The sequence below is a fragment of the Anomaloglossus baeobatrachus genome, chromosome 4 (assembly GCF_048569485.1).
Source record: "Anomaloglossus baeobatrachus isolate aAnoBae1 chromosome 4, aAnoBae1.hap1, whole genome shotgun sequence".
Classification (NCBI taxonomy): domain Eukaryota; kingdom Metazoa; phylum Chordata; class Amphibia; order Anura; family Aromobatidae; genus Anomaloglossus; species Anomaloglossus baeobatrachus.
The window spans coordinates 543967349-543992969 of record NC_134356.1 but is presented as its reverse complement, the minus strand read 5'-3'; the positions used below and the strand labels follow the sequence as shown (position 1 = coordinate 543992969).

General features: G+C 43.1%; 1 protein-coding gene across 6 annotated transcripts in view; it reads left to right on the top strand.

Moving 5' to 3' along the window:
- AKAP13 (A-kinase anchoring protein 13) overlaps window positions 1–25621 on the top strand; it is a 345810-nt gene that overhangs the window by 251181 nt on the left and 69008 nt on the right. For 2 of the 6 annotated variants that reach the window (XM_075345957.1, XM_075345956.1), the window contains exons 14-20: window positions 2337–2390; window positions 5561–5623; window positions 6093–6267; window positions 9039–9147; window positions 14647–14766; window positions 15360–15402; window positions 17015–17147. In XM_075345957.1, the coding sequence (XP_075202072.1) occupies window positions 2337–2390; window positions 5561–5623; window positions 6093–6267; window positions 9039–9147; window positions 14647–14766; window positions 15360–15402; window positions 17015–17147 (697 nt within the window). The remainder of the gene's footprint in view (window positions 1–2336; window positions 2391–5560; window positions 5624–6092; window positions 6268–9038; window positions 9148–14646; window positions 14767–15359; window positions 15403–17014; window positions 17148–25621) is intronic. The other 4 variants (XM_075345958.1, XM_075345959.1, XM_075345961.1 and 1 more) reach the window with 4 other exon arrangements.

Below are 25621 nucleotides of genomic sequence, written 5' to 3'. Positions count from 1 at the left end.
AGGAGAGACCAAAGTGTGGAATTCGACGATGTCGTCCCAAACTACGTCATCTATTTCAGGAATCCTGGCTCTCCACTTATCCCGGACAGAAAGAGGGATATTCATGGCTTTGGCCCGAATGAGAGAGGAGTATAGTTTGGAGATAAGACCGCCAGGGCCTTGTGATCTAATAATTCCAATGATTGGGAAGGAAGAGAATCTAACCCCACGACCAGAGAACTGAGCCCGAAAGGCGTGTCTGATCTGGAGGTACTGAAACCCATGGGATTCCAGCAATTCGAATTCCGCTCGCAGTTGCGCAAAAGGACGGAGTTCACCATCACAGACAATTGAGCTCAGGGAGACTATTCCGCGATTCCTCCATTCACCAAAGCTCGGCAACCCACAAAAGTGCGGAAGGTCCAGGTATACCCCATAAGGGGGTCTCAATTGGTACATCATGGAATCCGAATATGGCTTTAGCCTCTTTCCATATCCTGGCCCCCAGTTTGTGTATCGGGAGGATACGGCCCTCAGGGGCTCTCTTGTAATCTGTCAATAGGGGCCATAGGAGATCCACACCCATGAACTCTGCCTAGAATCTCTCCAGAGAGCCCATCACCCCAGGTAGTGTCCATTGACCCAGATATTTCAGTTGTCCAGCCAGGTAGTATATATAAAGATCAGGAAGGGCCATACCCTCCCAGGTCTTTGGGCCTCTGTAATTTGGCCAATTGGACTTTCGATCTGGAAGCACCCCAGACAAAGGTAACATTAGTCATCTTTTAAAAAAAATATATACATTTTTTTTAGAGAATGAGGAAAACCTGCTTGATCCTGCTATGTAATAGGAGTGCATTATCTGTGCAATGTCAAGAGACAAGATACTTAAAGGAGTTGTCCAACATAAACTCCAACATTTTTTTCAAGCTAATCTGTGCTGTATTGTCATCTAAAACATCCCTACATTTTTTTTTTTTTTTTGCCCAGCACAGACCTCTAGCAGAGGACAATATGGGCACATATAATGTAGTAATGTGCCCATCCTATAGTAATGTTTCCATCCTGTAATAATGTGCCCATCCTGCTCAGCCTATAGTATTGTCCCCTTTCCTGGTCCTCTTCTTTTTAGCAATGCTCCATCCTGTAGTAATGTCCCCTTTCCTGGTCCTCTTCTTAGAGCAATGTCTCCTTTGCTGGTCCTCTTCTTTTAGCAATGCTCCATCCCATAATAGTGTCCCATAATGTGCCATTCTTCACACACAAAAAAAAACAGACAAATTCTCCTCACCTGTCCTCCATTCCCTCGGTGTCGTGTTTGCTTCTTGCAGCCTGCAGCCCCCTTAATGAGCGCAGCCGATGCAGGGGTCGCCGCTGACAGCGCTTTATATCAGAGGACACATTTCCGGGCGCTGCGCAGGGACGAGCTTCTCCAATGATTCATTGCTGACGTTTGATTGGCTGGCGGCTGATCATAGACATCTGTACAGCGCCAAGAAATTAATCATCTGATATAAAGTGCTGACTGAACGGGCCCCCAGCACAGGCAGTGATCATCAAGGGGACTGCTGGCCTGCACGCCGCAAGAAGCATCACAGGCCACATGCGGCCTATGCACAGCGTCTTTGAGATCAGTGTACTATGGAATGTGTGGAGGAAAGGGTGGGCGGTGACTCCAACGCACTGTACATGCCCAGCAGGGCGGAATCATGATGTCGGCTGTGATGCCCATCAACAAGCTCCTGCCCCTGTTAACGTGACATCACAGGAAGCAGCAAAATCCCGGCAGGAGCTGTGAGATGACCGCTCTGAGCCGGGGGAGAGGGGCTGACAGCAGGGTGGGTAGGTAGTTGCGATCTACTTACCTGCCCCAATGTAGCCCAGTAATGAAATAGGTGAAAAAAAGCAAAATAAGCGGGATAACCCCTTTAATGACTAGGAATTACACTATATACTATCTGCAGTCTGCACACTATATTGTGATGAAATCCCCTTCATCTGCAATATGGCACATGTGCTAGCCATGATTTACCGCGTTTGTAGTGTTTTGATGGGTGGGTTCTGTTGCTGGGTTTAGTGGTGTAAAGAAAGAGCTTTTGATACTAATGAGAGCCATAACTGTACCAATTACAGCTGATATATAACAGAGAGGACATGGCGCCTGCAGCGTGCGTCTTCTGTATTTGGAGGCTGATCTGGACCCAATATGGCAGTACGGTGCTGCACTGCTGTGTCCGTACATTGGAGCCAATCAGTCAGTCTTCCTCCTCACTGTCCCCCTATCTGCTCCTCTTATTCCATTATTTCATCTATTCTCTGCTGACCAATGCTGATCCATCTCAATGATTCATTTTCAGTTCATTGCGAGTTCTGGGGGATGTTATAAAGAAGCCAGCTACTCATAGAAGAAGGTATCAAATAACAATCCATCTCTTTGTGTATTCACACCTACTAACACTGATATTACAGCTCTATATTAACCAAATTAAAATCCATCTCATGTAGACAGAGCCTTAACCAGCTGGAGAAACCCAGTCGTCAGTATATCCCCCACAATTAGTTGTGACTTCACATGCCTGCATGGTGGGGCCATACAGCAAAGTGTTTGTCAGAAAACTGGCAAAAAACACTTTGAGTAGATTTGGAAGATTTTTGTGCCATGCGAAGTTGCGCAAAAATGTTGCTACTTTTGGGGCTTTCGTGCAAGATTTGAGCAGCTCCAGCAAAATTGCCTGAACTGGGGAGGACTGGGAATGGTGCATGTCCATGCCTTCTATGCTGTCTTGTGGCAGAAATGTTACTCTAGTCAGTGACTGGAGTAATATTCCTGGCAAGTTCCACAGAGCCATACAACACTGCGAGGATCCACGGAATTCATTAATGGTGTACGCCTCATGATGAATTTGGATCTTGTTATTTATGCCACCATTCATTAAGATTATTGTAAGAAACACCAGTCTTAATGCATCAGGGCCTTATTTTTTTTATAAAAGGAAAAGTCATTTAAAGACGACCTGTTGCTTACTCAAAACAAATTAAAGGGAATCTGTCAGAATATTTTTGATACCTCATCTGAGAGCGTCATGATGTAGGCAAGGAGATTCTGAATCCAAAGATCACTTAGATTACTAGTGTCAGCCGTTCTGACACAATCTGAATTTTTAGGTTTAGTCATGTAGCAGAGCTGAGCGCTGTCCCTGCCAACACCAGGCTCTCTATAGACATTGTACATTGACAGGGAGATGTCAGTTACAGCAGAGGGCGTGCAGGACTGCCATGCAAGTGAGTTTCTAGCCCTGTTAAAAGGGTTCTGAAACTTTAAACAACTATAGCAAATAAACAAGAGATCAGACTGTGATAAAAAAGGCATGTCTGAACTTTGTGTTTACACTTGCAGCATGCGGTCTTCAGCTTACTTAGCAAAACCTTGCTGACAGGTTCCCTTTAAGTTACATACCTTGTTGAATCCCTTAGCTCCCGTGAGTTTGCCATTTTGTTTCCACTTTGCACTGCATTACTCCGTCGTGGAGATATTCAGATTTTATGTTTTTGGAGCACAGTATGTGAAATCTCTGCTTGTAATGCAACTGGGCAATTCTTCTCGGGTGTGCAATTTCACCCCTACGTCCCAGACACTGTCAATCATAGCTCTGCAGCATCTCAGACTACTTGATCAGTTGCTGAACTGTGATTAGCAGCGCCTAGGAGAGAGTGATGAAAACGCACGCCCTCAGGGAAGACTCTGAAGAAATGCCCAGTTGTACTACAAGCAGAGATTTCACATACTGAACTTCACAAACAACAAATGTGAATATCTCCACGACGGAGTAATGCAGTGCAAAGTGCTCTATCATAAAGCAACGCTGCGACATGGAAAAAAGCTGCAGAAACAAAGAAGCTCTGGAATTTCTGCAAGATATTTCACTCCATTTTTCTTTTTGCACCAGTGACCGCTCTTCTTTAGACAGTTGCACGACAAGCAGAGATTTCACATAGTGTTCTGTAGCAAGTGACAAGTCGTCTTTAAAGTGGCTCTGTTACCAATTTCACAATAAAAACTGCATATAGATCACTTAGACCTGATGAGTCCATCTGAAGAGTGAAATAACTCGCGAGTCCAAGTGTAATTCAGTCTCTGCCCACCCTGCCTGTCTGAGCTGCAGCTTGAACAGTTTGAGGTCTGGCAGGAGGGACACTAAAAAGCTGTCAGTGTGGTCAGGTGGGTGGGGATTGAGTTTAACCTTTCAAGCTGAGTTATACAGCTATGTTCAGATGGATTTTCACTAGAAGTATATCAGCCTCATCAGGTGTATAGATTTGTGTATGTAGTTTGCCTTGTGAAATGTTATGACAAGTCTACTTTAAAACCTTCTGAAAGATACTTTCTGAGCTCCCTAGTATGGATACATACAATACTGTGTTTTTCCAAAAATAAGACAAGGTATTATTATTTTTCATTTCCAAAAAAAAGGGTAGAGCTTATTTTTGGGGGGGGCTTATTTTTTTTTTTTTCCCATAAACCGCTATCACACAATTATGCTTCAATTTACCTTGATGGTGTATGGCCAGCTTCAGCTTGAAGGTGAATGGCCAGCTTCAGCTTGAAGGTGTATGGCCAGCTTCAGCTTGAAGGTGTATGGCCAGCTTCAGCTTGAAGGTGAATGGCCAGCTTCAGCTTGAAGGTGAATGGCCAGCTTCAGCTTGAAGGTGAATGGCCAGCTTCAGCTTGAAGGCGTATGGCTAGCTTCAGCTTGAAGGTTTAGGGTCAGCTTTAGGGTTAGTAACCTTAACCCTACCTTACATTCACAATTGCTGGTGCAGTGTCATTGTCTCTTATGGTAACACTTACTTGCACTCTCAAAACACTGTGTGGCAGTGGCACTCTTCCTCTCTGTTCGGCCAGGAGGGGGCAGAAGGCAAGAGTCTGGAGCGGGACTCTGGAGCGGTGGTTGTCACATCACATGTGGATGTTTCTAGCGGAAGAGAGTAGGGCCGGCCGGGAGGTGGGATCTAAGAGGCGGCACTCGGGAGGCAGGAGGTGGGACCCTGGAGCGGCAGCCAAGCCCACACCATAGCACAGTAGCTACTGGGAGGCGGGACCCAGGAGGCAGCATTCGGGAGGTGGGACTCTGGAGCAGCAACCAAGCAAACATCATAGCGTAATAGCTTCCAGGAGGCGGGAACCAGGTGACAACACTGAGGAGGTGGGACTATGGAGCGGATGAGCAGATTTTACCCTGCCATGGTGGGATGAAGCGGCAGGACGATTTAGGAGCTACATTATGCCTATTCCAGTGCCTCCAGCGTTAGGTTATGTCTCCATGATGCCAGTGACATAACCTAGCACTGGAGGCGCTGACTAACTAGGGCTTATTTTTGGTGTAGGGCTTATATTTAAAGCCTACTCAAAAAATCAGTCTAGGGCTACTTTTTGGGGAGAGCTTATATTTGGAAAAACACAGTATCAGACTAACCGTGTACTACATATTTTTTGCCCCATTAGATATTTTTTCCATGTTACCATATCATAACTATTCTATTAACAATCCCGTCTCACCCTCTCTTTATGGTTGCTGATCAGTATGAGCTGGTGTCCCTCAGATGCACAATTCACCTCTATAGGGGATGACTTTAACTATAGAAGGTATAGTATGTCAGATAAGTCAGGGTGCCAGCTGCTTCTTCTATGCTTAGGGCTAAAGCTATCGCTACGCAATCACTATAGTGTTTTCAAAGCATCTAAACAATATCCATTAGTAAGAAAATCTATTTGTATTCTTTATTCCTTATTTTGGAGCTGCATTAGCTGTCAGATTGTGTTATCGCACCTTCCGGTACTTGTGCTGCTGTGCTTGCTGCAGTGTGTGCTTTATGGCAGGCCGGGTATGTTAACTGCATATTATGCTTGGCAATGCTTTGTATGTGACATGTTTGTCGCCTTGATGACTACTCACAGGCAGTAGATTACTTAACTTTGTTGGGCAGTTTTTGTTGCAGGCCTGAAGTTTTTTTTTGTATATTTGGCATATGTTTTTCGTTTGTTACCGCTTTACATATCTTATTGCTTATCCTATTGACAGGCCAGGTAATATCTTCCTTCTCTGTTTGCTTAGTTACAGCTTGGAAGGTCTTACTGAAAAGAACCCGCCGGCCACACAGGAGTCATCCTTTGTCACAAGAAAGCTGTCAGGAGGGTCGTACAAAGGAGAGGATCATGGGTCCTTGACTTCCCTGACGGAGGAAGAACAAGAGCCAGATCAGAGGACGAGCAGAACGTCCCATCATGCGGTATGTCATACATGTGTTCAGTTACGTATATATTGTAGCCTAAAATATATCGACTCTTCCACATACATAAAAGTTCCTTCTAATACTGAAAGGGCATTCCTCAAACAAAGTACATTTTCTGTTATGCCTTTGTATGCCATATCAAAAATTTGTGATAAATGCCAGATTGTTGGCCTACCACTAGGACCCCCAGTTGCCACCAGAACTGCAAATCCCAGTCCTTAATTCTTAACAGTCACAAAACTGGTATCTAGGAGGAGTGGGAATGGAGCAGCGGTCCTACGTTACTGGGTTGCCAATCGTGCAGACCTTCCAGGACGGTCTGTAGGGCACTTTTTGCTCTGCCTGTAAGAAAAATTTAAGGTGTCCTTGATTTTATTTTTCTAAGCTAGAGGAACTAATACACTTTATTTTGACTGTAATTATCATAATTTTACAGTTTACAGTGAGTGCAGCTGATGTCTTCATATCAGGATTATGATTATCACAGAAAACCGACAAGGTCAAATAATGTTAAAAAAATAATTTATTCTTTAATACCAATTATACCAGGAATTCTGAAACATAATCACCAAACATACAATACATAAAAACAAAAACACGAGGGTATGCCCCATGACCACTTCACGGTAATCTCTTATTTATGGGGTCCCTAACCAAATGTTACCTCTATATGCGGTTAAAACCTGCTTGTATGCATGGGTACCTAACCAAATGTTACAACCGCACATAGAGGTTAGGGACCCCATAAATAAGAGATTACCATGAAGTGGTCATGGGGATGTAATGAATTGATCAATACATTAGCTAAATATCTCTTTTTCAAATAATCCTCAGCAGTTATGCAATGTCACATTTAAATTTTTTCAATTTTTCATATGGTTAATTGTATTTTTTTTATTCCTTAAGTATTATAAAGCAGTTATGCTTGTTCATATTTCTCTGAATGTGGTGTGCAGCTTTCACTTCATACAGAATTATTATAAAGGCGTGTGTGTGATATATATAATTTAGAATTCCTGGTATAATTAACATTCTTTGACCTTGTCTGTTTTCTGTGGTAATTATTCCCTGGTGGTTCCGATGGTCGTTTCAGTGATAGTCTTACACAGTTGTGAACTTATTAGGATATATCATATATACATATTAGTATTATTATCTACTGTTGTGCAGGTTTTATATACTGCTTTTAATTTTCTCATATCCGTATTATGGGCTATAGACATGGATCACTTACAGTCATAATGATTATTTTGTTTTTTCAATGTGTCTGTAAAAAATAGTCTGTTCGTGATTGTTTGATAAGGCTGGTTTCACACTACGTTTATTTAACATCCGTCCATAACGTTTTTTTAGCGGAAAAACGGATCCAGTGCAAATGCGTTTTCACTTCAATGCATTTGCAATGGACTCGCGTTAACATGCGTTCACCTGCGTTTGCGTGCGTTATAGTGAGGATCCAGCGACTTGCAGTTTTTTAACATCTTTCAAAAACGCTACTTGTAGCGTTTTTGAGCTGCGTCCAAATACTGCATGTCACCGGATCCTGACAAAACAGCACGCAAACGCAGGTGAACGCTGGCGTGCTGATAGACAGGATCCTGCTTGCTCTACTGAGCATGCACAGAACCAGTCTCGCGTGATCTGTCTCTCTCCTCCTCCCTCCCTCACCCTCTCTCTCTATCTCTGTCTTTCCCCCTTCCTCCCCTCCCTCTCTCTCCCACCTGAGAGCTGCGGACACTCGTAACCAAGGTAAATATCGGGTAACCACTTCTCTTAGTTACCCGATGTTTACGTTGGTTACGTGTGCAGACAGCCCTGCTCCTAGCAGCTGCAGACACTCGTAACCAAGATAAATATCGGGTATCCAAGCCCGATGTTTACCTTGGTTACCAGCGTCTGCAGCTGTCAGAAGCCGGCTCCCAGTCTAGTTCCCCTCACTCCCGATCACATGACTCCAATGCCCGCCCCTAAACATCCAGTGACAGGATCCTGCAAAATAACAGATGCGTTTGCATGCGTTTTTTGCTGTAAAAGCAGGATCCGCTTCTGCAGCAAAAAAAACGTTCCTGACGCATGTTAAATAAACGTAGTGTGAAACCAGCCTAAGCTGTGCAGTAAAAGGAACAATGTCAAGTGTGCACCCCTGAATGTGACCTATTACTGCAATCAAAGGGCCAATTCATTAAGACCTGGCATTTCGTACACCAATCTTACTGATGTACTTGGAGGACTGATTCATAAAACGGCACATGCCACTTAATGAACTCGGCACATTTTATCACTGGTGTGTGGAACCATGCGCCCCCATCAAGAGTGAATGCAGCTGCAGTGCATGTCATCGACCATCATCCCCAATTCATCTGGGGCTCAGAGCCTTGGTTCTAAGGACTGTTAAGGACTAGTGCAGTTGAACCCCCCCAGTAATCAGAAAGTTACTTCCCGTCCCCAGAATAGGGGATAACTTTCAAAATTGAGAACATTACTTTAACTGTGAAGTGCTATCTATTGGGTTGCGCTCATGAAGAGCTTTTTTTTGGAGACCGAAATATCTGACATGGATCCAAGAGGATCCAATTCAAACTCCTTGTCAAAAACCTAAGGATTACCTGCCCCAGAATGCAGCTTGTGAGAACTATCTCTGTGCAGTGAGTAGACTAGCAAAGTGTCCTTCTGACGATAAATGGTATAAATAAGTGACTATGAGCTTTATGTATTTTCTGTATGTGTGCTAATGCCAGAGGTTACATTTTTTTTCCTTGTGCCCACAGACCTGTGAAAGATCTGAAGTTCATGACTTGGGTTACTCCAGTTCACTGGGTGCTCCTCGTTTGTCAAAATCAATGTCCTTAACAGCAATTGGCAATCCACTTGTGGAGGGTGAGTATTTCTTCCACTTTCACGTATAGCAATCTGTAGGCGATAATCTAGGAATATTCCACACTCCTACTGGTGATTACCATTCCTAGAGTTGTTATATCAAGGTATCGACAATTCTACTGCTGGTACACATAGAGGTGATGAACTAGCACAACCCTCATTTCCTGGGTGAAATTATATTTAGTTTTTCACAAAAATCATCATTTTTGGCAGTGCATCATTCCATATGAACAGACTGTAACAAAGGCAGCCTTTGTGCACTGATCGATCTATTACAGATCGTTAAGTGTGGTCCGTTGGTGTAATCGGGCTACTAAGCAACATCTGGTCAGACGTCATTTAATGCGGTCAAACTGGGTAATTGAAACCCACCCCTTCTCAGTCAGAATTTGTCCCAGTTAAAATAACAATACATATACTCCACTCCGGCACCGTTCCACCTGGGTCGGCACTCACTCCTTTGGGCCTCACATGACGTTATTGCATCACACAAGCCCTCCTCCTAATCAGCGCCGGCTTTACTTTCCCAACTTTGAACGTATCAAACATCAAAAGAAAATGAGCGGACAGCTGCATCTCTGACTTCCTCTTGATTTATATTCATCCGAAGGCGGGGAGAGTGAAGGCAGTGTTAATTGGGAGCAGGGCTCGTGTGACTTAATAACGTCATGTAACCCCCAGGAGAGTGAGTGCTGACACAGCTGGAACGGTGCCAGAGGGGAGTACTAGTGTCTTTATTTTAATGGGGCCAAACTCTCTGATTGAGAAGGGTTTGCCTAATTAGTTAACAACCTGTTTAAAGGGAACCTGTCACATAGAATATGCGTTCTGACCTATCAGCAGACGCATGTGTGCCCTAATTACACCTCCCTACCAATCCCTGTGGTGTAAAATTGTGTAATATGAAAGTATTAAAAAACATTTTATTACTTCCATATTTCCTATGTAAATAGCAGGGTCTCTAGCTCCATGGGCGTCGCATTGCCCTGTGGGCGTTTGCATACCATGGATTCACATGAGCGACATTCCCCGTCTTGCTCCTTCAGATCCCGTGCGTGCGCACTTACCGTTCCCACAACCTTTTCCGGGTGCTCGTCAGTTTCAGACACGCTCTGCGCATGATCAGAAGCCGGCGAGTAAACATCCGGAAAAGGCTGCATGAATGGCAAGTGCAAACATGCGCGGAATCTGAAGGAGCAGACGGGGACGTCGCACATGTGAATCCATGGTATCATGCCCACAGGGGTGTGATACCATGGAAAGTATGCAAACACCCACAGGGCAATGCGACGCCCACAGGGGCTAGAGACCCTGTCATTTACATAGGAAATATGGACGTGATAAAACTTTTTTTTATTACTTTCATATTACACAATTTTATAACACACATGGATGGGTAGGGAGGTGTAATTAGGGCACACATGCGTCTGCTGATAGGTCAGAACGCATATTCTATATGATGGTTTCCCTTTAAGTAATTTGTCCCTGCATTCCCTAGAAGCTTCACATTAGGCATAAATTACACTTTAACAGTAGAGATATAAGTGGCTGATAAACACATCTAAGAGCTTGTGCACACAAGCGTATAAACTGGATGGGTGCTTTCTGATTTTTTTCATTAGACCGCACACTGACCAATGTTTTTCAGTAAGGCCGTGCAAATGAACGCTGGTTTGGTCTGATTTTGTTATACTGTGGTGTGAATCCAAGCTAAAACTGAAGGTCTCCTCCACGTAGACTAGGCCATCAATACCAAATCACTGGTGGTGTAAATCTCAGCACCCGTGCCAATTTGCAATAATAAGAGGCCGGGGTCACTCCTGTGATCGCCTTCTTTACTGTTGACCTGTTTTGTTTTTTTGGTTTGTTTTTTTTTTTAAACCATAAAAGATAAAAGGAATGAGACAAACTACAAGAAGGATCACGATTGACAAACAAGTAATCACATTAATATCAACGTTTAATTATCAGTTAAAAGAAGACCCGAAATTGACAAACTAAAGACAAGGGCAAGAGGGAAGGGTAGTAGGGGAAATAATTAATGAGCTGACCACTATATTGAGCCCAAAAATAGTCCCAAGGTGCCCAAACTGTCTCAAATAGGTCCACCTTCACAGTAGGGGTGCCAGTCAGATACTCCATCTTCCATTATGGTTAATGGCACGGAGTGACAGTCATCCATAGCCAGTGATAAATGTCCAAGACTGTGCTGTATGGAGAAGCGTGAACCAAAAGCGGGGTGGGAATGTGGCGAGTCGGACCTCTATCTAATGTATTGATGGTCTATTCCGAGAACTAGCAAAACCGCTCTACCACATAGGATTGGTGGGATCATGCCAGTAATCCTGTATGTATGCTCCGTCACCCAAAGATGCCATGTCCATTTAGCTGGATAAGTGAAGTGTGCATTACTTTTCTCCACACTGCCAGATCCTGAGCTTTTTATGAACATTACTAGACAAAACCCTAATAATCAATTAACCGTACAGGTTATGCTTTGTAATTTGCTGTCCTCTGGCCTCTAACATGACATGTATGCAGCCATTCTTAAACATACAGTGCCTGTCTGTGTTTCATGACCATGTTTAATCTTTCGTTTCTGCCATTTTGTTTTCCTCCGCATTCTGTTCTCATCACTAACAGAGTTGGTATTGTCTATATTTCTGAGAAAACATTCATTCATATTTTTTATTCATGTTTTCACGTATTAAAGGGGATCTTTCACCATGTTTTTGTCACCTATTCTGAGTACAACATTAGGTAGATACGGAGACCCTGATTGCAGCGATGTATCACTAATTGGGGTATTTTATGTAGTTTTGATTTAATCCGTTTTTTTGAGCAGATCACTGGAAGACTAGTAAGCCTTCTGCCAGGTAGTCCTTTGCAGATCACTGGAAGACTAGTAAGCCTTCTGCCAGGTAGTCCTTTGCAGATCACAACAGGACTAATAAGCCTACTGCCAGGTAGTCCTTCGCTGATCACAACAGGACTAATAAGCCTACTGCCAGGTAGTCCTTCGCAGATCACAACAGGACTAATAAGCCTACTGCCAGGTAGTCCTTTGCAGATCACAACAGGACTAATAAGCCTGCTGCCAGGTAGTCCTTTGCAGATCACAACAAGACTAATAAGCCTTCTGCCAGGTAGTCCTTCGCAGATCACAACAAGTCTAATAAGCCTGCTGCCAGGTAGTCCTTCGCAGATCACAACAGGACTAATAAGCCTGCTGCCAGGTAGTTCTTTGCAGATCCCTGGAGGACTAGTAAGCCTACTGCCAGGTAGTCCTTCGCAGATCACAACAGGACTAATAAGCCTGCTGCCAGGTAGTTCTTTGCAGATCCCTGGAGGAATAGTAAGCCTGCTGCCAGGTAGTCCTTCATATTCATGAGTGCTGTATAACCCCTCCGCTGATTGACAGCTTTTTGTGTACACAGTATATGGGCAGCAAGCTGATAATCAGTGATCTGAGCAGTGTTATACAGAGCTCAGCATTCAGAGAACTGCTTGAACTGCAGCAGATAAAACTGATTTTTATGATAATGACAGCAAGCAGCTCACTAAATCATACATCACTGGAACCATGGTCTCTGCCCCTACCTCATGTTTCTCTCAGATGAGGTAGCAAAAACGTGATGACAGATTCCCTTTAAAAAGGCTGAGAAACTGGTCTGAAGATTAAAAATTCTCAAAACAATACAGTAGCCACCCCCAAAAAATTAAGCTGAAAAGAAAAATGAGTCATATTATAGTTTGTACCCAAAATATTGTATATTTTATAAGAACAGAAATTATTTTATTTAATTTAGACTTTGGCTCTAACGTGCGGGAATCTGGCATGAGGCATGTTCACATGAAGCTTTTCTTATGGATTTTGGAGTAGATTCCGATTGTTTCAAGTCTCTTTGAATTCGCTTCCTATTCATAGTAGGGAAATCTACCTTGTGCACATTGTGCTGTTTTTTTGCCATGTGTTGTTTTTTTTTCCACATTTCAAAAGAAGCATCAATTCTTGAGGTGTTTCTGCTTGGGAAAAAAAAGCACTCCAAATAGGACTTAAAGCAGAAAAAAATACACTCCATACACAAAAATATTGCCAAAAATCTTAATCAGAAAATTAATCAGAATTTTCTTAATCAGAAAAGGAAGAAAAACCTATGTGAACATAGCATTAAAATGAGAAGCATCAACAGCAAAGTGTTTTTACAAAACTGTGCCAGAAACCATGTTTATTTTGTGTGGATTTTTCAGCATGAAAAATTCTCTATTTTTCCCTCTGCTGTTTTTGAAATCCATGGCCTGTCCATGTGTTCTACAAATGTTACTTTTAGCTACTTTCTGTTCTGGTCGAAACAACAGGGCCTCGAGAAAAACCCTTTGGTTAATAATAGATTATTGCAATATCATCGGAGAGCAGCATGATGCAGGAAATGAGACCCTAATTCAACAATTTATCACTTGGTTTACTGTGTGAAGCAGTTGTGACAGAGTTTTTACATTTTGCAATACAGTAAAGCTGAGAAAGCTGCCTCTGCCCACACCATGCTCTGTATGTACAATGTCTATAGACAGTGAGCTGCTAATCACATACGGGTGTGTGGTCAGATTAGGACTCTCCCTCTGCTGTAGCTGATGTAATCCTCCTAATGCTAAAACAATCATTGCAAGTAAACAACAGCATGTACCTTGAAAAGAGACGCATCTCTGAATTCTGTGTTTAACCCCTACAGCAGTGGTCCCCAACCTTACTGACCTTTAGAGCCACATTCAGCTTTTCGAGAGGATCAAAGCCACAATTTGTGAGCGGGTCGTGAACCATATCAAGCTTCCAGAGTAGTGACACCAAGAGCCCACATTACTGGTATAATGACAGCCAAAACCTTTCCACAAAAATCACATCAAGGCAATATACCAAGATTCAGGGGTTCCTACAATACCCCACTTCAGGAATCTCCCATCAAGCACTCCCACCACACTGTCACATCCAGCTTCAAACACCTCCTCTGACAGGTAGTGTCATCCGGCCTCCAGCTTACCATACTTTAAATAATATGTAAACCCCCAAGGCCAGTATGTGGCGTCCAGATCTGCTCTTCTGTGCTGGCCTACTCACATAACTCACCATCTGAAGACCTGCTCTTCATAGCCCTGGTGCTAATGCAATAGGCTGGTATACAGCCGCGAGCCACATGTATCTCTTAACCCACAGGTTCGGGATCCCTGCTCTACAGTATGCTGTCCTCAGATCACATAGCAAAAAGCTGCTGACAGATTCCCTTTAAATCAGACAACACCTTTATATTCTCCAATAGGCCACATATGTAATATACTTGACACATCCGTGTTGCTGTTTCCATCCTGATCATGTAGGTTGATCCCATAATATTCAATCGCATATCATTTTCCTCTGGCCGCACCTCTGCCTCTGCCGCCCAGTCTGTTTTTCTTGCTTATTTTTAATGTGCATGCCCTAACATCTGCTGTTAACCCACTTCTCAGTCCAGGGTCGGATACAACCAAAGAGGCGAATATCCTTCTCCTTCAGCATCTCTCCGCTTGTATCTAAGCCTAAACATGCCTTTTCTATTGGCACCTCGTCCAGTGAGGACGAGTCAGATAGTAAGTAAATGCTTCCGCTGTCTTGTCCGTGGCTCTGCCCCACCACTGCAGTCTGTGTGCTTTGCTCTCATATTGATGGCTGCTTGTGCTATATTGAAGCTTGCCTTTTAGATCACGTCTGTTTTTTTCACCACTTGCAAGGTCCACGATTTGCTCATCGGTTTTAAGTATTTCTATAGTAATATATTGGAATTTGGTGGCACATCTCATTTTAGAAGCCCACATTAGGTTTATTGTATGTCGGTTGGCTTCTCACACTGGAGTGCTGGGCATTAAAGAAAAAAATGTATATAGACATGCCGTGTCTAGTAATGTGACTTATTTTTTTTGTTTGCATTATTTGGTTACTTTCAATGCCAAAAGCCTGTGATTTCCAGCGCACGTATTATTGTGTAAAAAACCAAACACCCCCCAAGACCTTATAGACTGTTTTGTTACTTTTTTGTCTATAATGTCCCTATACAGAGTTTATAACCGCACAATCGGATGTTTCACAGTGCACGCTTCATCGCTCATACTGTCAGATTATAGGTCTCACACCAATATTTGGTTCATTTTATCATTATATTTTTACTATCTTCTACTCCTTACAGGTTCCCGACCCTTAAATGTTGGCAGTAATACATTGGCACACAGGTAACTTTGTTTTCTTGTTTTTTTTTTTTTTTGCACAAATTCAGATGCTTAAAGGGGGTCTTGTGAATCCCCAATCACTCCGCCTGCTCCTTGATTGCTCTCCTGCTTTGTACACACTCTGCGGAGCAGACACTGTGCGCTCACTGTTCACATTGTGTGCTGCCGGGATCACTTCCCATTAGACCTCATTCAGACATCACAGTTTTTACACACACAAAAAAAATGTTACTGTTAAGTGTTTTAGATCCTTGTTCCATCAATGATTTTCACAGATGGATAAATAATAGGGATGATCGAATACTTCGATTATCCGGCTTCGCGAATATTTTCCGAATACCTCGCTGCTATTCAACTATTCGCGAATATTCGATGCACTATGTAAGTCTATGGGAAACCTGAATAAAAACTATTCGGGCTTCCCATAGACTTACATTGCGCATCGAATAGTCGAATAGCGGCGAGGTATTAGGAAAATATTCGTGAAGCCGGATAATCGAAGTATTCGATCATCCCTAATAAATAACCTATTTCTGTTTTTCACTGACCCATAGCCTTGTATTTGTGGTGACTGTTAAAAATTGACGTGTCTCCCTGATTTTTGGCCAGACACATAATCCACAAAAAAACACTGATCTGTAAATAGCAGCATAGACTATAATGGGTACGTGTTGTAGTCGTGAAAAATACAGATCGAACACGTACGTGAAACTTTGATGTCTGAGGGAGGCCTAAACGGGGCTTTACATGCTACGATATCGTTAATGTTTTATCGTTGGGGTCACGTCGTTAGTGACGCACATCCGTCGCCGATAACGGTATTGCAGCGTGTAACACTTACCAGCGACCTTAAACGTCTGCCAAAGTGGTGAAAATCGTTCACCATGGAGAGGTCGTCCTAAAACCAAAAATTGTTAATGGTTGTTTATAGATGTTGTCCGTCGTTCCTGCGGCAGCACACATCGCTGTGTGTGACACCGCAGGAGCGAGGAACCTCACCTTACCTGCGTCTCACCCGCAATGAGGAAGGAAGGAGGTGGGCGGGATGTTCGTCCCACTCATCTTCGCCCCTCCGCTTTGATTGGGCGGCCGCTTAGTGACGTCGCCGTGATGCCGAACACACCTCCCCCTTGAGGGAGGGATTGTCCGGCAGTCACAGCGACGCCCCCGACCAGGTAAGTGCGTGTGACGCTGCCGTAGCGATAATGTTCGCTGCGGCAGCGATCACACGATATCGCATGCACGACGGGGGCGGGTGCTTTTGCGTACAATATCGCTAGCAATTGCTAGAAATATCGTAGCGTGTAAAGCCCGCTTTAGTGCACATTATCACTATGGCTGGAGATGAATGGCTTTTCTCCTGCAGACAGGTTGCCCTTAAGAATACTTCACATGATTCTGTTAAGGCCGATGTCATTGGTAATTAGACACAGAGTTTTTTTGCGTTACGTATTTTACGATCTGACCTGTTTGTAGAAATCCATGAGCGCTTATATACAATCCAGAATTGGGATTGTCTGATAAATATCATTGGAAAAAGAAACTTCAAATGTTGACGTGCATTTCCTATGAGTTCCAATAATCTCTAATTACTGCTTCTCAACACCCATTCCAGCATATCTGAGGAATGTAACAACCAGTTGCCACCGAGCCCCTCTCAGAAGGACCCAGAGGGCAAAAATGTGACCAAAGTGAGCCGCACATTTAGCTATATCAGGAATAAAATGTCCAGTGGTAAGAAAACAAAGGTAAGTGTCCATAGGATTGGAGTCACTTCTCGGATATTGGCTGGATACATTGGTGTTCATGCTCGTTTTACCTCTAAACCTTTGTTTTTGCTTTCTCTGAGGGATAGGTTTCTTCAATTATGCAAATATTTAGAGATTATCATGTGACTACTTCTTGACATGCATTTTTTTCTTATTATTTAATATACAAAAAAGTAGTCCCATCTTAGATATTTATGGCATGTTCACAGGATTTCTCTTAAATTGTCCACCTCTGGAAATGTCACTTTGGGATGAGTTATGATGTATGGCTCCTCTGCCATTCTATCAGTTGAGGCCACTAGTTCTAGTAGAGGGACACACGAGCGACACAAATATACTTAGATCTATATCCGTTACAGAAACAACCAAACATCTGTGAATATTCCAGACATGTCTACAATTTGCAAAATCCAGTTATAAAAAGTTCTACAATATTCCACCAAGCCGTTTCTGTTAGGAAAGGCAAATGAAGAGATTTTTTTTCCTCCTACTTCATCTTAAATGGAACAGAAGAAATAAAATTTGCGCAACTATGGACACATTTTTATTTTTTTTAGCACAAAATGACTTATAACCCATTGTAGGGTTTCATGTCTGTGGTTTTGTTATTTCAGTTGGCAACGCCAGAATAGTTTACCCAAAGACCTGTATGTGGCCTTAGAGAAAAATCCTACAGAGGACAATAACCCTTTAGTTTTCTGCTGTACAGAATACAATGTGGTGGTACATGGAGTGCCACATATTCTATAGTACAAAGCTGCAGAGACAGAGTAGCACTGTACAGCCTTCTGCACACCTCTATGTCATGTACATGGAGCCTAAGCCCCACCATACGCAGTAGATCAGACAGCTCAACCTGCTGATTTTTGCGCGATTGTCTGGCCATCTAATTTGTATTTGTGCATCCCGACTGTAGATTCTGGTGGGGAAGATAAGGATCTGAAAGTGGGTGTTAAAACACCTGATCCTTTTTCAGCAGGCAGACAAGCCGCTACCTGGCAATGGTTTACTCCTCTCTCCTGCTCCTGGCAATGGTTTACTCCTCTCTCCTGCTCCTGGCAATGGTTTACTCCTCTCTCCTGCTCCTGGCAATGGTTTACTCCTCTCTCTCCTGCTCCTGGCAATGGTTTACTCCTCTCTCTCCTGCTCCTGGCAATGGTTTACTCCTCTCTCCTGCTCCTGGCAATGGTTTACTCCTCTCTCCTGCTCCTGGCAATGGTTTACTCCTCTCTCCTGCTCCTGGCAATGGTTTACTCCTCTCTCCTGCTCCTGGCAATGGTTTACTCCTCTCTCTCCAGCTCCTGGCAATGGTTTACTCCTCTCTCTCCTGCTCCTGGCAATGGTTTACTCCTCTCTCTCCTGCTCCTGGCAATGGTTTACTCCTCTCTCTCCTGCTCCTGGCAATGGTTTACTCCTCTCTCTCCTGCTCCTGGCAATGGTTTACTCCTCTCTCTCCTGCTCCTGGCAATGGTTTACTCCTCTCTCTCCTGCTCCTGGCAATGGTTTACTCCTCTCTCTCCTGCTCCTGGCAATGGTTTACTCCTCTCTCTCCTGCTCCTGGCAATGGTTTACTCCTCTCTCTCCTGCTCCTGGCAATGGTTTACTCCTCTCTCCTGCTCTTGGCAATGGTTTACTCCTCTCTCCTGCTCCTGGCAATGGTTTACTCCTCTCTCCTGCTCCTGGCAATGGTTTACTCCTCTCTCCTGCTCCTGGCAATGGTTTACTCCTCTCTCTCCAGCTCCTGGCAATGGTTTACTCCTCTCTCTCCTGCTCCTGGCAATGGTTTACTCCTCTCTCTCCTGCTCCTGGCAATGGTTTACTCCTCTCTCTCCTGCTCCTGGCAATGGTTTACTCCTCTCTCTCCTGCTCCTGGCAATGGTTTACTCCTCTCTCTCCTGCTCCTGGCAATGGTTTACTCCTCTCTCTCCTGCTCCTGGCAATGGTTTACTCCTCTCTCTCCTGCTCCTGGCAATGGTTTACTCCTCTCTCTCCAGCTCCTGACAATGGTTTACTCCTCTCTCTCCAGCTCCTGGCAATGGTTTACTCCTCTCTCCTGCTCCTGGCAATGGTTTACTCCTCTCTCCTGCTCCTGGCAATGGTTTACTCCTCTCTCTCCTGCTCCTGGCAATGGTTTAACTCCTCTCTCTCCTGCTCCTGGCAATGGTTTTACTCCTCTCTCTCCTGCTCCTGGCAATGGTTTACTCCTCTCTCTCCTGCTCCTGGCAATGGTTTACTCCTCTCTCTCCTGCTCCTGGCAATGGTTTTACTCCTCTCTCTCCTGCTCCTGGCAATGGTTTTACTCCTCTCTCTCCTGCTCCTGGCAATGGTTTACTCCTCTCTCTCCTGCTCCTGGCAATGGTTTACTCCTCTCTCTCCTGCTCCTGGCAATGGTTTACTCCTCTCTCTCCTGCTCCTGGCAATAGTTTACTCCTCTCCCTCCAGCTCCTGGCAATGGTTTACTCCTCTCTCTCCAGCTGCTGGCAATGGTTTACTCCTCTCTCCTGCTCCTGGCAATGGTTTACTCCATCTCTCCTGGCAGTGGTTGACTTATCTCTCTCGACTGGCAATGGTTTACTTCTCTCTCTCACCTGACAATGGTTTACTTCTCTCTCTCACCTGACAATGGTTTACTTCTCTCGACTGGCAATGGTTTACTTCTCTCGACTGGCAATGGTTTACTTCTCTATCTATGGGCATTTGTCTACTCCTCTCTCGCCTGGCAATGGTTTATGCCTCTCTCTATGGGCAATGGTTTACTTCTCCCTCTCCTGGTCACGTGTTCACTTCTCCCTCTCCTGGTCACGTGTTTAGATATATCGTGCAGTAAGGACAGAAAGTTTTTGGCTGAACAAGCTTTCTGATATTCGGCCGACAGTTTGTGAAGGTGTATGGTCACCTATAGGTTGGTGCTGAGAATCCTGAATGCGTTTTTTTGTTTGTTTTGTTTTTTTTACATTCTTTCGTTAAAGCACTGGGCATGTGCTGACCGTTGACTAGTTCTATTCTGTTTATTTCCACACAATTTCTACCACTAATATTATTGCACAAGGAGGATCTCATTGCACACCTCCCACACATTTACTAACGTGGAAGGATGTTGAGTATGGACATGTTGTATTTGTTTTATCTAGCTGCAGATGGCAATTATGCAAGCGGAGCCAGTTCTTTTTTTTTTTCTTTTTTCTTCTCTTTCTCTGATACTACATAAGTAGTCGTTCATTCACTGTGAAGCCTGAAAACAAATATTCTTAGTGAAAGAAATCATCCCGGACGTCTAATAGAGACTAGGGAGAAACAAGGAAAGCGACGCGCAACATTAAATATAGATCAGCAATGTTTATCCTTTCACAAAACATCTGAAACAAGAAAATGTCTCAAGGTTTATTTTTTCCTGCAGCTTTATTCATCCACAATGACGGGAAGTGACAGATGAGCTCCGTCTTGTCCAGACATGCCGAACCTTGGCGTTTGCTTTACATTCAGAATCTGTAGACCTAATTATTAGACCGTTGTTCGTATTCATCAAGCCAAAATTGAGAGGAGCTGTCCTGGTTTTAGTTGCTCATTGGGGCATATACGGCAATACAGTCATGGCAATATACTCGCACAATTGCACATAACATAAGCATACTTTATATCATGCTATGATTAATAGAGTTTGTTGTGCCAGATACTCCATAGCTTTTTACAATCCATTGCGTGGATCCACCTCTACTACTCACAAAAAATAGGGATATTTGGCTTTCAGGTGAAATGTATGGAAAACATAAAAAATTCACATAAGGCTAGTTTCACACTTGCGTTGAACGGCATCCGTTGCATTGCGTTGTGTGACGGATGTGTTGCATAAAATGGCACAACAGATGCAACGGACCGTACAAAACAATGGAAAGCTTTTTTTTTAAATTTTTTTTTTTTTCCTTCTTTACAGTTTTACCGGCAGCAGACTATTGTGATCAATCAGCTGAGCGCTCTCACATGCCGGCTGCCGGGCGATCAGCTGAGCGCTCTCACATGCCGGCGGCCGGGCGCTGAGCGCTCTCACATGCCGGCGGCCGGGCGCTCAGCTGAGAGCTCTCACATGCCGGGGGCTCAGCTGAACATTCGGCCACCGAGAGACAAATACAGTTTCTGTGATTTAAAAAAAAAAAAAAAAATGATCATTCGCAGTGAAAAATATAGGATTCCGCCGCTCAAAAAACGTTACATGCTGCCTTGCTTCTGCCCGGCGGAAGCAACGCAGCGTCGGCCAGCGGAAGCAACGCAGGTACTTTTGGTACAATCAGTCGTCCATACAAGTCTATGGGAAACAGCGGAATCCGTTAACGGATTCCGCTGTTTTACAAAAGGGCGGATTGTGACGGAAGGAAAAAAACGCAAGTGTGAAAGTACCCTAACAGTGATATTTTATCATGAAAGTAGAGTAGGGCATTTAATGTTGATTTCCTTATCTCAAACAATTTATTGAAGCAAAAGCCAACAACAGTGGTAGGTATAACCCCCCCAAAAATGCCAGTGTCTCAAAAACATGTCATGTGGTCTTGAGCCTCAATTACAGCATGCCAATAACGTCTCATGCTGTTCACAAATAGAGTTATTATCTGCTGAGGCATTCCAGTCTTCTTGAAGGTCATCTCTCAGGTCATTGAGGTTCTAGGGTACAGAGTTACAAACCTCTACACGGTGACTCAGCTGATCCCATAAGTTTTCTGTGGAATTCATGTTTAGAGATAGAGCAGGCCACTCCATTTGAGGTACTCCAGTCTCCAGCAGCTGTTCCTTAATGATGCAACCTCGAGGAGCTGGAGTATTATCGTTCATGAAGATAAAATTAGGCCTGTGTTGTTCATGCAGAGACATGATGACTGGATTAATGTTGTTATTCAAGTAGTTTGGGCTTGTTAGTGTTCCATTCATACAGTGTAGGACACTTCTGTATTGACTACAAACTGCAGCTCACACTGTGACAACACCACCACCACCAAATGCTTGTCTAACTCTGAGGCAGATGGAGACACTTTGGACTCCGTCTGGTCTCTGTTCCGGCCTGGCAATGTCCCATCATTTTAGGTGGCTTTTTAGCGCACAAATGTGGACAACCACACCTCTGTACACACCTAATAATACACCAGCGAAACAGATGCCAAACTGAGCCCAAAGTGTCTCCATCTTCCTCTTTAGATTGACTGGTTTTGTCTAAATCACATTTTTTGGGGGATTTACATGGAAACCCCGATGTATGAGAGCAGTGCAGGAGAAGAATGTGATCCCAGCCTTATACTGAAAGCGATCAAAAAAAGGTTCTGTACCCCAAAATTTTAACAATAAAACTCCTAACTTATCTATCACAAAACCAGCCCCCACTGAAGTCTGTCACTGGAAATATTGGGGGCTCCGACTTCACTGATAGACCAAAGACTCTGGAAAAGTGATATGGCTCCTGACCCCCCCCTCCCCCCAAATAAAATCCAGTGATCATTGTGCTCCCAAATCTATGGTAATTCTCCAGAAAAATAGCATGACGTATATACTACAAAATAGTCACTGCAGCCATAGATTTTATTATTTGAGATGTGCAATTGGTACAGAGGGGTCACTTTTGGGATGTTTCGGCTATTCTGGCACTTAGGGTTTCTGCAAAATATTTTAGCAAAATCTGTACTCCAAAAATCGAATAGCGCTCCTTCCTGCTCAGCATGTGACCAAACAGTAGTCTCTGATGACATATAGGGCATCACCTCGTTCGGGAGAAATTGCACAGTAAATTGAGATCCGTTTTTACCTTTTAACCCTTGTGTAACTGTCAAATTTTCATCTTATAAATAAAATTACATTTTTACCACTGAAATGTTATATTTCCACATCACAGTGTTATAAAGTTCTGTGAGGTGCCTGTGGGTTCAAAATACTCACTATACCTCCTAGATTAATTCCTTCTGGAGGGAAGTTTCCAGTATGGGGTCACTTGTGGAGTTTCTGCTGATCTGGCCCCTCAGGGGCTTGCTAATGGAGGCCACAATTTATTGAAACAGAATCTGCATTCTAATTAAAAAGTGGTTCTCCTTTCCATACGATCCCCGCCGTGTACTGAAATATAGTACGACTACATATAGGGTATTGCCATGGTCAGTAAAAATTACATAACAAATTGTCCTGTCCATTTTGTCTTGTTACCCTGTGTGTGAATTTAAATTTTGTGGCTAAAATAAAATTTTAGCTGAAAAACCCTACGTTTTTCATTTTCACGGCCCAATCTAAAAGCATTCTGTGTAATTTGTGGGTTAAAAATACTCACCACACCAATAGATGCATTCCTTATAGGGTTTAGTTTGCTAAATGGGGTGACATGTTGTGGTTTCTACATTTTTGGTACCTCAGAGGCTCTATAAATTCAACAAGTTGTCCAAATTTGCATTGCAAAAATCATTTGCCTAAAAATCATTTGCCATTTGCCTAAACATTAGTTTTTGACCATGTATGGGGTATCAATGTGTTCAAGAGAAATTGCATAGCAAATTATGGGTCTGTTTTCTTTTATTAACCATTGTCAGAATTTCAAATCTTGAGCTGAAATAACATTTTATAGAAAAAAAGCACAACTATCATTTTCACATCCACATTTTAAAAAGTTCTGTGAAGCACCTATGGGTTTAAAATGCTAATCACACCACCACATAAATTTCTTGAGGAGTCTAGTTTCCAAAAGGGGGTCATTTGTGGGAGTTTCTGATGTTTTGGTATCTTAGAGGCTCTGCAGATGCGTCATTGTGCTCGCAGTCTATTGCAGGTAAATTTGCTTTCCAAAATGCCAATATTGCTCTTTCCGTTCCAAGCCCTCTCATTTGTCCTAACGAACTTTTTTTTTTTTATTACATGTGGAATATTGCCACGCTCATAAGAAAGTAGGTAACAAATTGTGGGGCTACTTTTAGTGGTACCTCTTGAAAAAGTGCGAAATTTGTTGATAAAGCAACAGTTTTGTGGAAAAAAATTAAAATTTTCAATATGACGACCTAATGTTATCAAATTCTGTGAAGCACCTGTGAGTTCAAAATGCTCACTAAACCCTTGGATAAAATCCTTCAGGGGTGTAGTTTCCAAAATGGGGTCACTTGTGGGGGGTTTCTACTGTTTAGGATTCCTGCAAATGCAGCATGGGGCCCGCAATCTATTTTAGCCAAATGTGTGGTCGAAATTTCAAATGGCGCTTCGTCCTTTTCGAGCCCTCCTATTTGTCCAAGCAAAGGTTTCTGATCACTTGGGTTATCGCCACTCTAATAAAGTGAATAACACATTTTGGAGTCCATTTTGTTGTGTTATTTCTTGTAAAGTAAATAAATTGAGGCAAAAGCAACATTTTTTTAGGTAAAATATACCGTAATTTATTTATTTTTTCATTCCAGGGTTATTAAACTTCTAGGTTGTGGTTTTGAGCAGTGTGAGGGGTGCAGTTTTTAGAATGGTGTTACCTTGGAGTATTTTCTGTCACCTAGGCCTCTCAAAGTCCTTTCAAATGCGATGTGATACCCCAAAAAAATGGTTTTACAATTTATGTTGGAAAAATGAGAAATTGTTAATAGATTTTGAACCCTTTTAACTTCCTAACAATAAAAAAAACTGTTTAAAAAAATTAGGCTAAAATAAAGCAGTCATGTGGGAAACGATCAGAAGTCACTACACTTCCGGTCACGCGCACTTGACCACTCTGAAGCCGGGACACGTACACCCGACTTCATAGTGCGCATGACTGGAAGTGCGGTGACTTCTGATCATGCGCACTGCCCAGCATCTGACGTGGTGACAATGGACACAGGTACGCGCGTCACCGCTGATAACGCTATGCAATAGGCATTGAATTGCATGTTAGCACGCCCCTGTGGGCTTGCTAACATGCTAAGAGGGCAGACTATTTGGGGGGAAATAACGTACCTGCACTCATTAGCATATTATTAAGGATCTTTGGAAATACTTTTTCTAAAGATTTCTTTATGTATGCTACTAGATACAGGGACAGTTAGGCAGGGATTAGAAATACGTACCCAGAACTGCTCGTGGTTCTGAGTGCATATTGGACATGACAGGTTCCCTTTAAATATCCACACATGCATTTATAATATACCACAGTAAATACATGAAACATAGCATATTACATCATGGGACATTGCACATCTGCTACTGGCTGTTAAAGGCAAACTACAAAATATAATGAAATTTAATTGCAAATAAAAAATGAATTTTGTCCCGTGTTACACATACTGAAGAAAAAACACTGTTCTCTAAGGTGGAAAACTGCTTTTAGCTTCTTTTTCACATGCACTAGCTCTGAGGGAAGACTTCTAACCAGGTTTCTGGTAAAGCAGTATCAGTTTCTGTGAGAAATCTTTGATTAGGTAGTGAAGTAAAGGAGAAAATATTACCATAGTGGGTTACTAAAAAGCAGAAGTCCTTTTTTT